A 14260-nucleotide genomic window follows, 5' to 3' on the forward strand; every position below is an offset into this window, starting at 1 on the left:
GTGTGAAAGCAAGTGCTCAGCTCTCACTTTCTTACTTTCTAGAAAGAAAGAGAAGGAAAGAAAACAAAGAGAGCTACTGTTTTTACAGTAACTCTCCCAGTCATTTCAAAAAGCAGCATTCGTATAATCATAGAATTATTTGGGTTGATAGAGACATTTAAAGATCATTTAATTCCACCCCCCCCCGCTGTGGACTGTGACATCTTTTACTAGACCAGGTTGCTCAGAGCTCCATCCAGCCTGGTCTTGAACTTTTCCAGGGATGGAGTGTTCATGACTTCTCTGAGCAACCAGTGTCTCACCATCGTCACGGTAAAGAATTTTTCCTACTATCTAATCTCTGCCTACTCTCAGTTTGAAGCTTGTCCTGTCCCTACAGTCATTGTAAAAAGTCTCTCTCCATCTTTCTTGCAGGCTCCCTCCAGATACTGGAAAGCTGCAATTACATCATTCCAAAGCCTTCTTTTTCCCAGGCTGAACAATCACAACTCTCTCAGCCTTTCCTCACTGGAGAGGTGCTCCAGCCCTCTGATCATCTCCATGCTAATCCTATGAACTCACTCAAATAGGTCAATGGCCCCCAACCTAAGAAAGGCATGGACTTGTTGAAGCACGACCAACACAGACTCAAAGCATGCAAATATCCCGTAACTGTCAACTAACAGGGTCGACTCACTTTTTCTAAACAGCTCAGCATCACATTGTGTGTTTGCCAACCTAAGCTGGTTCCAAACATCTAATGAAGCCAGCTCTCACAGAAGTACAGAAATAAAGGCTGTGTTTTCAAGTGATGGACCATGAGCAGTTTTCACCATTTGCCTGTTTCAGAGAAGATATGCCACTGAATTCAGCTCCCTACTCATAAATGATAAGCACTTGCTGTGCCACACAGATCAAAATACAACAAACCAAGGATGAGGCAGAATAGAAAATTATAAATTACAAAGTTATAGAAAGTTCAAACCCTACTGAGCAATGATTGAACTTGATCTTAGGAACACTGTATTCAGCTTCTTTCTCAACAAGACAAGAACAAAATCAATCCTAGGCTCTGAAAAGATGCAGCAAGCCACTCTATAGATAGCAAGTGACAGGTAAGGTTTGCTTTGTAAGTACTATAAATAACCTATCAACCAAATTTCAGATCAGACTCTTTGGGTCACCCTCCCTGCAACCTCAGCACCATGAAACAACAATTTATGTTAGTCTAAACACTAAATATTACCAACAACAATAACCTTAAGACACAGAGGCAACTTGCAAGCAAAGAAAGGAAAATTTTGAATCAAAACGCAATATTAGTTACCACTATGACCTAACTTCTTTTGTCTCAGATTACCTGAATCCCATTCATGAATCCATCTGATACATTAAATCTTTTGGAAAATATGCAGACATATGGCTAGATACCAACTGCCATTACTTCACCAATGAAAGCTAAAATACGAGAAAATCTACGTTACTCAGGAAACTTAACGTTGCAAGATAGTTTCTGAATGCAAGTGTGCAGTTATTGGTTGTATGACCACACACTTTTAGAGAACAGGACCCTCAGTCACTGCATGCAATGGATGGTTCTCAATAAGTATGGGGTTGTGCCCTGCTCTGCTTCATAATAATTTTCAACACATATTTGCCTTATTGACTGAAAGCTAATGTAATACTGATTTTCAGCCATCAATATTAATTTTTTCCTGTCCCTTTAAAAAAAAAAAAAAAAAAAAAAATAATAATAATAATAATAATAATAATAATAATAATGTTATTGTTGTTGTGCCCAGTACTACTACTACTACTACAATTAAGACTTTTTTTCAATACTGTATATCTTCAAAGCACCAGGGACTTCAGAACAGCTTCAACTGATTTTTGCGGTAATAGAAAACAGCATTTCCATGATACAGGTTGCTGGTTATAAAGAATGCACAACTACTGATTTGATCAAAAATCTTATTTAAATGTTTTCCCCAGCATCACAGAAGGGCATGTGTGATATAAAGTCACAGAACTGTTTTCTACTACTCCTTCATTCTTTAACAACAAACATCCCTTCCTTTTCTTGCTGCTTCATTCACTATTCTCCCTCCAGACTGTGCAGAAAATATGGCAAAACTATCAGAGGCAATGACTGAGCAAATAGTGCCCATACAATTCCCAGGGCAATGGGTAAGAACAACAGGGTTTTGTGGGTAAAACCCCACAATCATAATGGAAAAAGACAAAGTGCACAAAGTGCATTTGCAGAGGTAATTTAATCCCAGTATTTTCTCACTGATTGACTTCATCATCCTAAAGTGTTCTTACAACATTGTGCGATTCACCACAGGAGAATGCAGTTTAAGAGAGAGGTTTCTCCCACTTATTAGCTATACTTGATATTCAACAATCAAAATCCTGTCATGATAAACAAAATGCTACACGAAAAAATACATTTCTGAGAATAATCATAAACACAGTGTTCCACTGGCAATGAGTTAGATAGAAATGCAGTATTGATGCAGAGTAACTGAGGTTACAGAGCTCTGGAAGAGTTTCTGTAGATAATGATATATCATTCTTTAAGCTTCTTTGACTAAACATTCCATATTGAAGGTAAACTTTGCGGAGCATAAAAACCAAAACCCTTTCTTGATTCAGCTGATTTGGAATAATTCCTAAAGCAAGGCACAGAGATCATAACTACTCTGTCCCAGTAAAGACTGGATGAACATCACAGAGATCAGTCCTTTAGCTAGTGCAACACAACACAGAGACCACACTGGAAAAGTACATTATCTTTTGAGTAGACAAAAGAAAGAGCCTGTTGAAAGAACAGCATTGCACCTCAAGGGAGAGTCTGAATAATTTTTTTTAGAAGTCAATTGCTTGTTGAGCAGTAGTAAGAACAAAGCCTGGTTTTTTATAACTTACATCTTCAGATTGATGTACATATCAGTTCTTTGACTTCTAAAAAGGTGCAAGTTCACACTAGTCTTTTACCTAGCAAAGGTATTAACCTACCATCTTTTTCTACACTGGTTTCCACAAGTCTTAGAGTGTCTTCAGGGTGGCCTGCAATTAATGTGGGCAACCTTTGCAAAAGGCTGCTGGGATGGAAGGTGGCCTGAAGAAAAACTCACCCATCATCTCCAAAAGAAATGCGGCTTGATTTGTGGTCAGACTTTAAAAAAAGCAGTTGTGCAAGAAAACAGCAATTTTAAGAGAATAAAATATTATTGGACAACTAAACTATTAAAAGCTGCAAGATATCAGCAATGGGGTTTATTTTTGCCTATAGTTAAGAATCAGACCCCAAAGACTCTAAGCTACTTTCAAGACAACTTGGTGTGCCAGTAACCCAACCCACTAACAGGAGGAAGAGCTCAATTATCTCTTGAAAGAACCTCCCATGCTTTTCAATACAAGGCATAATAGCATAGCCTGGGATCAATGACCACACAAATAATTGAATTTTGTACAGATATAAATGGATTCCCAGTATAAAGCAGTGCTGGAGGTTTGAAAAGCCAGGCATGAATATTTAAAAAGGTTTTTTAAATTATGTAATGGGGAAAAGCAGCACAGAACAAGTCTGGGGAATGTTAAGACTCCAAACTTTCCAGACTGTCCTCTCAAACTGTATAGACTGCTAATACAGGTAAGATAAAGAAAAAAAATAGATGATTAAATGCATTAGAAGAGCACACAGCAGAAGCAAGTATCAAACAAAAATGCATTTTTAGATGAAGAAATTAAGTATGATGGGTTTTAACAGGTATACATAATTGCAGAGAAAGTATAAAGTATTACATTAAAAGAGTCAAATGTCAAATGATTTAGATTAGATATAAAACTAAAGATCTTATTTCATTTAAAAAAGAAGAAAATAGATATAAAATAGAATTTCAGAAGTTAGAGGAGGTAAACTTATTAATAGACAAAAGAATATCACAGTATCTACATATAAAACATTCCAGGTTATACTTGATTATGAAACTGTGGAACAGTGAAAGGAAATCCAAGCTACTTTTAAAAACTGGCATCATAAATGTGGATAAATGTAGCATTAGTTTGTCATTAGTTATACAGAAAGGAGGCAAACTCCAATTCCGGAAATTCTGGGAACTTCCCTAATGTAAAGTTAATGTCAACACCCTGTATATTAAAAACATACTTAGATGCAAAATTAGACACTGGAAAAACACAAAACAGTGAACTACAGACATTAACATTGATAATTTTCAATAAATTATCCTTTTAAAGTAGCTATAATAATTACTTAGGAATGGATAAATTCTTTATGAAAGTTGTTCCTTTCCTTTGCCTGAGCAAACATAACTGTATTTGTACACAGAGGCAATACAACTGCATTTTAGTTAAGCACATGATACTTCCATCTGTCAATATCAGACATTGAGAATATTATAATTGCCTTTAAACTGTCCAAAGGACTTATTCACAGTGGAAAACATACACCAGAGAGGCTGGAAGTAACCATGCTACTTCTAATTTCTACAAAACGGGTTTGTCCTGTTCCTTGGCAACTGCACCATTAGCTACATTAAAAGCACGGACAATTTAGGACAATGGGTTAATGTTCTCTTTGTAAGATTTCCTTAATACATATTATTATCCTCAAGTATTATAACAGCATCAATACCAGAAATGCATTTGCTGTTGGGTTACATAGATCCAAAGAAATCAAATTATGAATGGTGTAACTGTAACTCTTTTCTGGGTAGTCAGCTATTTTAGTAATTAAATATCTCTACATTTCATACATCCCATAAGGTCACACAGATGCTTTATTTTCTGCTGTCGCCAAATGCAAACAGACGTGTTACACTTTTCCACAGAACTTGCATGAATAAAACAATAGGCTGTATCAGGCATATTGTAATTATTTGCTAATTAAATATAATTTCTAGCTAAATGCTGAAGTTCTAGCCACACTTCCTTTTTCTTTGTGCTGGATTTCCCCTGATGAACCATCAAATGCAGTCATCTACATCTCTACCCTCCCTCAGAGCATGAGAGAATTTTTAAAGTAGTAAATCAGTGTGTACTGCAGGATCAGGCAGTGGCAATAGAGAAAACAAGAACTGGAGGGCAAGGGTCAAAACACTTTGCTCAGTGTTAAGAATGCTTTTAGATTTGGCACAGAAAATATCACCACCATGATTTTTTTTTTTTTAGAGAAATGCTGATTTTGCAAACCAGTAAGACTATTTGGTTCCACATTTTTGATGTGCAAATCAAATAAATCCTATCTTTTCTTGCAAACCCTCCACCCTGTACACTCCAAACTGGTTGCTGCAACAGAGAGAAGTGTTCTATTCTGTACACTGAAAAAGGCCCCAGGAGCAACAGGAAGGCGAGGCAGATCATTAGCAGTCCCTCTGCCTGGAGGAGGGTCACTCCCATGTAGAGTTTTCTCCCTTCAGGCTCTTTTGTTACTCATTTTCAGGATCATTACTCATGCTGAACTTGCAGCCATCTGTCTACACACACAGCACGATAACCACGGGAAGCAATCGTTATTTTACCTTCACAGGACAGGCCGTGAGAAGTGACTCCAGAGAGGCTCTCTCTGCACACGTTACAGAAGGTGGGTCGGGCGTGGGAGCAGGCGTACCAGTTATGCATCCCTGAGAAATGTTCCACATTAAACTGTGCGGTCTAGTAAAGGAGAAGTTAAGACAAATTTGCAAGTACAGAACACAGCTACGGTGACTGACATTATGCACGGTTCCACATTACAGGGGATGACAGTGAAATGCTCCCCAAAAGGATTTTCCAAAGGGTATTTAGCCTGCTCTCCCTCCAAAATTCCAAATCGAAGTGTGATAATAAGCTCTCATTGTGTGAGTGAAGCTTCACTCTGACATTAGACACGCTTTTCACTGCTCCAGTTCCGTGTCCTGCTTGATCGGTTGAGCCAGAACAGGTTACACCAAGAGGGATGTCAGCTTACCTCATAGTGTTCTCTGGACTGAACGGACTTCAGAGAGCTTATCCAGTCCTCCATTTCTTTTCTGTTCTCAGCACACAATATTAGCCTCCTAAATGGAGTGATTATCTGAAAAAGATAACACATCCTGATTAATCCAGACAGTAAATCATGAGAGGCTATGATATTTAATGTACTCTTCCCCGTGAGATGATGCAAGAGGATGACACGCCCTACAAGGCAAGATCCTAAACACTTAAAAATATTTTCTTTAATGCACTACCAGCAACAAAAGAGTTTGCTTTTCCTTGTACAGTTCCCAAGTTTCAAATCAGGCTTTGGTACAGGTCTCTGGAATCTACATTGACCATTACCCCTTCTCAGCTCTCTGTCTATGCACTGAGATTCAAATGCTCAAATGGCAGGCACTGAAATGCTAAAACAGCCATTCTGTAAATTACTATTTGACTAAGACTGCAATCCTATTTCATAACTGCATCATAGCAACTGCAAGGTCCTTTCCAATTGCTAGAGACAAAAACATATCAAAATCAAATGCCTGGAAGTCTTAAACAACCACAAAAGCTGTCATCATATTTCACTATCTTGTATATTGATAATATATTCACACAAATTTATACACACAAAAATTTAAAACAGCACTTTTATATCCAAGTATATCAACTCATTATAAGAACACATACAAATCTTTATAAAAAGGCACAGAGAACAAAAGCAAACAGTTGAAATCATATCCTACTAGGACAACTGAATGAATTCCTGGAATAAGTTGATGCTGGAATTTTTCAGTGGTCTAGAGTTGGATTCTAGAAATCTGAAAATACTGTACCAAGGAGGTTCAGAGTACAAGCTGCTCTCCCCTCTCTCTAAACAGTAGAAAAATAATCAAAATAACAGGAAGGCAGCAGAAACTATCAGCTAACTCCCACTGAAATTATTTTGAGCACTGCATTAAAATAGACAAAGCAGTTACTTACATGGCAAAGAATTTAAAACAAGTACAAGAAAATAAGGAAAGTTATTTTTTTGTTGTAGAAAGTCTGAAAAATAAAATTAAATTCTTTATCAGTATTATGCATTAATCTATTGCATAGTATGTACCACCAACACTTGCAAATTAAATAAAACGGAGAAAGGACCACCAAAAAATGGTAATTCTGAGTATTCTTTCAAATACAAGCTACAAGCTAGACATTACAACATTTGCACAATATTAGTAAACATTTATCTACATCTGCAGTTACTCACCCAGTCCCTGCTGTAAACTGTCTCTAGCCTTGATTTGTCCTAGGCACTCCTTCATTAAACTGAGCTGCACTTTAACATCTCTCAGAGACGACGTAACTGAAGTGCAGCAGGCTGCAAGTCACATGGAGGGGAGGCAAAAACGCTTTGGGCTTGCCTTTTTTTTTTTTTTTTTTAAATGTACTCACTTCACATGGAAGGGAATAGTTTCTTTGTTTTCTGTTTCTTTCAATCTTGCTTAAGCTTTTTAATAAGGTTTATTAGTAGGTCTCCATGGCTTTTCCTAAAGAACAGTTTATGCAAAGAGCAATGCTTCTCTCATTAGTTTGGAGCCAAACAGACGCTTTATTACTTCAAAATGTTTTTCGAGGCCAGGTCATCCAATGAAGCCAAGAAAAGTCATTAAATCATAATATAACCCTGGCTCCAACAACAATCAGCATTCTGCTGAAATTTCCAGGTTTTAGTGGACACAGAAGTCTTATTTGGGCAAATATAAACCACAGATTATTTCCTATTATATAGCATGAGATTATAATACAGATTAAATATAAATGATGATAAATCCACCCAAGACTCAGCACATTATGTCCACCCTGCTGCCACAGTTATTACTGATTCTAACCGGTAACCAGACGTTGTGAAATGCCATTAAGCAAAACCAGCTGCATTTATTGATGAAAACTCCTGACTAATCTTGATCTTTTCAAGTAATACCTAGATATATATTACTCCTACCTTCAACAGCACTAGTCACAATCTACTGTGCATCCCTCTGCCCTTCCCCACTCTGAAATTAAGGCCCTGGTTCAGTTGCTCACACCTAGTTACCCAGAGCCAATGAAGACACCCTTTGGTACCAAAAGTTTTGTCAGGGGAGGGGTAAGTATGAGGACCAGAGGACAAAGGACCAGAACAGTAGCTATAAATAACCGAGGTGGGAAAGCAAACTTCCTCTCAAAGTGCCCTGCACAGCCATTTATTGGCAATTGAATCACATCACCAAACACTGCTAACCAATGCATGTAAACACACCAGAAATTCATATACTCCAGCTCCTTACTAAAATCAGAGCGCAAAAAACTGAATGAAGTTCACAGCATTGCAGCAGTCTAACAGCTCAAGAGGATACTGTCAATCACATGAATATAGGATCAATTATTATTGCTACAAAAATAAAGTGGGAAGTTTACATATTTGTGGGAAGATGTACATATTTGTAAATATAATTAAACTACATATTCTCTTTGATTTACATATTTGCAAACAACAAACTCCAAGAAGGTTCATAGTAACATGAAAAAAGATGAAATGCATTATATGCAAGAAGTATCAACAGCTCTTGAAATTTTTTAAATAAAATAAAATAAAATAAAATAAAATAAAATAAAATAAAATAAAATAAAATAGGAACTAAGAAGCCCATTTAGCTTCTCATCTATTTCAGTCTACAAAATCTTGGAGAAAATGTGCTCTCATTGTTTTTAAGATATTTCATGTAAAATAAGAACTCAGGGAGCCAAGGAAAATGTTAGCAAACAACAAGTGGTTTTCCCTAAATGCAAGGCATTCTTTAGACTTGAAAAGTATTCCCAAAGGATGCTGAGGAAACAAAAAGTAAAAATGTCCAAAAAGGCATTTGAAAAATTCATCACAAATAAATGCATCATATATTATAAAAGATAATTTCTGAAATCTTCAACTTATCAGGTCTCCAAAAGTCCAGCCATGAGTCAATGTTGGGAAGAGTCTCAAGGGTAAGAATCACTGTATATGCTCAGCTGTTTCTGCTTCCTTCTTTAGTATCCGCCACTATTATTATTATACTTTGATTCAACTTGTTTTTATGAGCTTCACACTAGCTCAGTATAGTTTTGCTTGTTTATCCTAAATTGAGATTGACTTCCTAAACCTTCTTATTTGCATTTATACAGATGGCATGCTTTCTTCTGAATGCTTACACAATGCTATGATTAACTAAGTGGGATGTTTGAAGTTCATTCACTAAAGACAACTGAATCTGTATACAGACATAATAAAAATTAAATGGATGTAACTGAGCTCAAAACAATTTTCCTGCCATGTAAATTTGAATTTAACTAGTAATTTTATCTTATTGAATGTATTCATATTCAGTCCTGTATATTCTCTTCTACTGACCCAAGTCAGCACCTTTTCTTCAATTACATATTAACCTTTTTGATCGTCACTGCTCCAAATATATTACTACTTGTATATTGCTCTGAATATGCTGAAAAGGAAGGAAGGAAGTGGTGGAAGGAAGGAAGGAAGTGGCGGAAGTGGTGGAAGGAAGTGGCGGAAGGAAGGAAGGAAGTGGCGGAAGTGGCGGAAGGAAGTGGCGGAAGGAAGTGGTGGAAAAAAGGAAGGAAGGAAGGAAGGAAGGAAGGAAGGAAGGAAGGAAGGAAGGAAGGAAGGAAGGAAGGAAGGAAGGAAGGAAGGAAGGAAGGAGCGGAGGAAGGAGCGGAGGAAGGAAGGAAGGAAGGAAGGAAGGAAGGAAGGAAGGAAGGAAGGAAGGAAGGAAGGAAGGAAGGAAGGAAGGAGCGAAGGAAGGAGCGGAGGAAGGAAGCAGTGGAAGGAAGCAGTGGAAGGAAGGAAGGAAGGAAGGAAGGAAGGAAGGAAGGAAGGAAGGAAGGAAGGAAGGAAGGAAGGAAGGAAGGAAGGAAGGAAGGAAGGAAGGAAGGAAGGAAGGAAGGAAGGAAGGAAGGAAGGAAGGAAGTGGCGGAAGGAAGTGGCGGAAGGAAGTGGCGGAAGGAAGTGGCGGAAGGAAGGAAGGAAGGAAGGAAGGAAGGAAGGAAGGAAGGAAGGAAGGAAGGAAGGAAGGAAGGAAGGAAGGAAGGAAGGAAGGAAGGAAGGAAGAAAGGAAGGAAGGAAGTGGCAGAAGTGAAGGAAGTGGCGGAAGGAAGTGGCGGAAGGAAGTGGCGGAAGGAAGTGGCGGAAGGAAGTGGCGGAAGGAAGTGGCGGAAGTGGCAGAAGTGGCAGAAGTGGCGGAAGGAAGGGAGGAAGGGAGGAAGGAAGGAAAGCTCTATAACACAATGCAAAGGAAATGTTACAGGAACCACTGGGAGACCACCGAGGTAACATAAGAATCAGAACACTCTTAAGTCTTGAAGGAACTCAGGTGCCAACAGTTCACATGCTGACAAAGCAGGAGACAAATCGCAAAAGATGAAGACAGTCAAAAGGTCTTAAAAAATAAATAAGATTACCTTCCTTTGAAACTTTCCACCATTGTCAAGTAGCCAAGAAGTCACTGCTGATTTTGGAAAAGACAATTACCAAGAGCAGATACTGCAGTATATTGGAAAGTAATAAAATAGAGGTAGTTGGAATAAAAAACACTTTTAATGCAGTAGGCATTGGGAAGAGTGAGCACATACAGTCTTAAAGTTGAAGACAACCAACACAAACCCTAAAAAATCCCAGGAAATGTCTTCCCAATGTCTGAATGGGAAGTAAAACTACCCGTTACTGCAATAATGTTCTTGTTCTGCTCAGAAAAGTAGGGGGATTTTTTTGAATGGGGAATAAGGGAGAGAACAAGAGATCACTGTTCACTCTGCTACCACATAGGTCTTGCCTTAAGTTGGGATTTTCACACAAACACTACCATAATTTGCTTCTAAAATATACATATACACACATATATATGTACATACACATCTTGAAATTACTAGGATGACATTTCTACAGCCAAATTTGGGATCACTACTACAACTTTTCTTTCAGACAACACTTACTAGGAACAAGCGTAACATCTTGAAAGGAAATAAAATTGTCATCAAATTCAGAGTAAATTTGAAAGTCCTTTCTTCTTTCAGTGCACATAACCTAACCAGTAACATTCTACATGCCTTCAGCCCAGTGGTTTTAGACTTACAATCTATAAAATAAAATCACAGAGAGTTTAATTAAAGCCTATTGACTAATTTTTATTCTATTTTTTCTTTTTTTTTTTTTACTATCGGGAATATATAAGAAAATACCGTTCCCAAAGCTTGTTGGCTCCAGTCCTGGCTTCTTTTACAAATTCAAAATGAAGACACAGTGTTTGCTAATCAAGAGAATAGTGCTCTATACCTAAGTAGATACAAAGCAGCTACTGCAAAGCATTCTGCTTCCTGCAACATGATATTTGCATTAAGGCATCTTCTGCCACTCTGAACTATTATCAGACATTACACTAATAGCACTTTGTATGCCTGATCTTGAATTAAATTACTAACATAGAAATGTCACATAGAATCTGAAGGGGGTGGGGAATTGGTTTTCCTGTTCTCTGGACAGATACTTTTAAAATATCTTTTGGAAATAATGAAGAGAAGATGATACAGAGACAGCACCCCAACTCTCTCCTTAGGGACTGTATTCAATGCCTGGGGCAGGAGTGTAACATTAAATGCTTCCTAACTTCTCTGTGCTTACAGATGCTGGCAAGCCAGAATGGGAAAATATCAGGACAACATGCTCTGCCTCTCTTGCTTTTCAATTCCCCTTTTCTCCATGCCCCTGTTCTTGAGCAGGTGGGTCTGTATGAGTGTGGCAGGTGAAGGCACCTCTACCAATGGTGGAAGTGGACTGCTGTAGTCATTGATGCTCCCACACCTTCCAGAACTTGTCAGCAAAAATCACAGTGATAACAGCTGGACAGCTTTCTAGAGTATTCATAATTTCTTGGTTTCTGGATACTAAATAAATTATAACAGTACTATCACTGTCAAAGTTGGTGCTTTATGGTGAATTGTCAGTGTTATTTTTCATTATGAGTCAAGCCAGACAAAAGTATAAATTACAAAGACAGGGGAGGAGTTAAAAGCAAGGCGGGTAATAAATGGTTATTACATTTGCCTCAGTACAATACAGAATTTATAATCAGAACAATTAGCTCTGTCTTCTCCACTAAAATGTTGCTTCCCTCTTTTTCCTGGCCTTCTCCTATTTCACTGTTCCCAAGCTCACAAATATTGATGTAATGTGTGGTTTTGGCTCCCACAGTAAAAACTCTTAGGAGTTTTTAGAAAAGAAAAGGCTTAGTTCCACACAGCATCTCTTACACCAATACAACACCAGAACAAGTGAGCTTAAGGACAAAAATGGTTGCATCATTGAAAAAGGTAAAGGGACTTCATTCTGCAGTAGAATCCAGCCTGGGTAATTGAGGTGGCTTATTTTATACCACACTGAGCAAAAATGAAGGAGCATTGCCCAGAATACAATCAGGCACACAGACAGGAAAGCATGTGGGAATAGTCAGCCTGGATTCATTCACCAAGGGGAAGTCATGTTTTTGTAACCTGTGATGAAATGAGTGGCCTGGTAGATAAGGAGACAGAGGTGGATATTGTTCACCTTGCCTTCAGTAAGGCTTCCAGCACTATCCCCTAAGACCCTCCTAGAGAAGCTGATGATGTGTAGGCTGGATGAGCAGACTGCGAGATGTGTTGAAAATTGGTTGCATGGCCACGCCCAAAGGGTGGTGATCAGCAGCACAGAGCATGGCTGGAGGGAGGCCAGTAATTAGCAGTGTACCTCATGGGACAATACTGGGACCAGGCTTGTTTAGCATCTTCATTAACGATCTGGATGATGTGGTAGAGTGTATCCTCTGCAGGTTTACTGATGACAGAAAACTGGGAAGGAGTAGCTGATACACCCAAGGGTCACACTGCCATCCAGAGCGACTTCAACAGGCTAGAGAAATGAGCTGGCAGTAACTCATTATTTTCAACAAGATGCCCCTAGTCCTGCACCTGGGAAAGAACAACCCCAGGCATCAGTGTACCCTGGGGACCACCTAGCTGGAAAGCAATTTGGCAGAAAAGGATCTGGGGTACTCTTGCACAACAAATGAAGCATGAACCAGCTACATGCCCTTGCAGCAAAATAGGCCAGGGAGTATCCTAAGATGCTGGTTCAGGGAGTGAACCTGCCCCTCTACTCAGTTCTGGCGAGGAGTCACCTGGAGCACCGTGTCCAGTTCTGGGCTGCTCAATACAACAGAGACATGGGCATACTGCAGACATTGCAGTGAAGGTGCTGGAGTATGGGATATGTGAGGAGACCCTAAGGGACCTACAACTGTTTACCCTGGAGAAGGTTCAGGGGCATCTTATATATATATATATATATGTAAATGCCTGAAAGGAAGATGCAAAGAGGACAGAGCCAGGCCCTTTCCAGTGGTGTCCAGTGAAAAGCTAGGAGGTAAAGGGCACAAACTGAGACACCAGAGGCTCTCTGTGAACATCAGGAAACAATGTTTTACAGTGAGGGTGACTAAGCACTGGCACTGGTTGCTCAAGGCAGCTGTGAAGTCTCCACCCCAAGATACTACAAAGCCACCTAGACACAGCCTGGACTAGGTAGCCTTGCTTCAGCAAAGGGGGTGGACCAGATGGCCTTCAGAGGCCACTTCCAACCCACAAATCACTCCATGATTCTGTGAAAACAGAATCCAGGTAAATCGAGTCATCCAGTTACACGTCCAGCCATGAATTGCAAAAGTATCCAGCAAAGATCACTTTGTCAGAAATCCAGTTCCCCAAATCGACTTCATGTATTCAACTTCAACCAACTGCTAACAGAAAAACCTTTTTCCTGCAGAAGTACAACTTTATAATGAGACAGTTACAAGAAGCAGTGTAGGAAAGTTCCATGGATTTGGACCAAAGAATTAGAAACTTATTTTGAATCAGCATTTAAATACAGCAAAACCAATAAACCATTCTTGCAAATGGAAACTGGAAACTGCTATATATAGTTAGTTCAAGGCCTGCATGTTTCTTTAAAGTCCTTACATAAAGCTTTCTTCAGCACATTAGTTTCACACTGCTGTGCCCTTAGCTTTGGTTTCACCAGCTCACTACACATCTATCAGATGGGATGGCTTCTCAGCTTTAGGGAAAACATGTAGTTGTATATTTAATGGCACTAGGTGCAATTTTATACAAAATAAACCAGCAAAGGACTATTTTTTCCCTGTCTGTAATAACAGATTCCTGTTTAAACATCGTTCAGCTGCCTAAAGCCAGGGATCCTTGTTCACAA

General features: G+C 38.9%; 1 protein-coding gene across 4 annotated transcripts in view; it reads right to left on the bottom strand.

The window, feature by feature from the left end:
• The window catches only part of DGKH (diacylglycerol kinase eta), a 162764-nt gene that overhangs the window by 54767 nt on the left and 93737 nt on the right, over nt 1-14260 (bottom strand). For 2 of the 4 annotated variants that reach the window (XM_059839088.1, XM_059839089.1), the window contains exons 5-6: nt 5954-6058; nt 5526-5658 (exon numbers count right to left, since the gene is read on the bottom strand). In XM_059839088.1, the coding sequence (XP_059695071.1) occupies nt 5526-5658; nt 5954-6058 (238 nt within the window). Of the gene's footprint in view, nt 1-5525; nt 5659-5953; nt 6059-14260 lie in introns of those variants that run through there. The other 2 variants (XM_059839090.1, XM_059839091.1) reach the window with 2 other exon arrangements.

This window comes from Haemorhous mexicanus, chromosome 2 (assembly GCF_027477595.1).
Source record: "Haemorhous mexicanus isolate bHaeMex1 chromosome 2, bHaeMex1.pri, whole genome shotgun sequence".
Lineage (NCBI taxonomy): Eukaryota > Metazoa > Chordata > Aves > Passeriformes > Fringillidae > Haemorhous > Haemorhous mexicanus.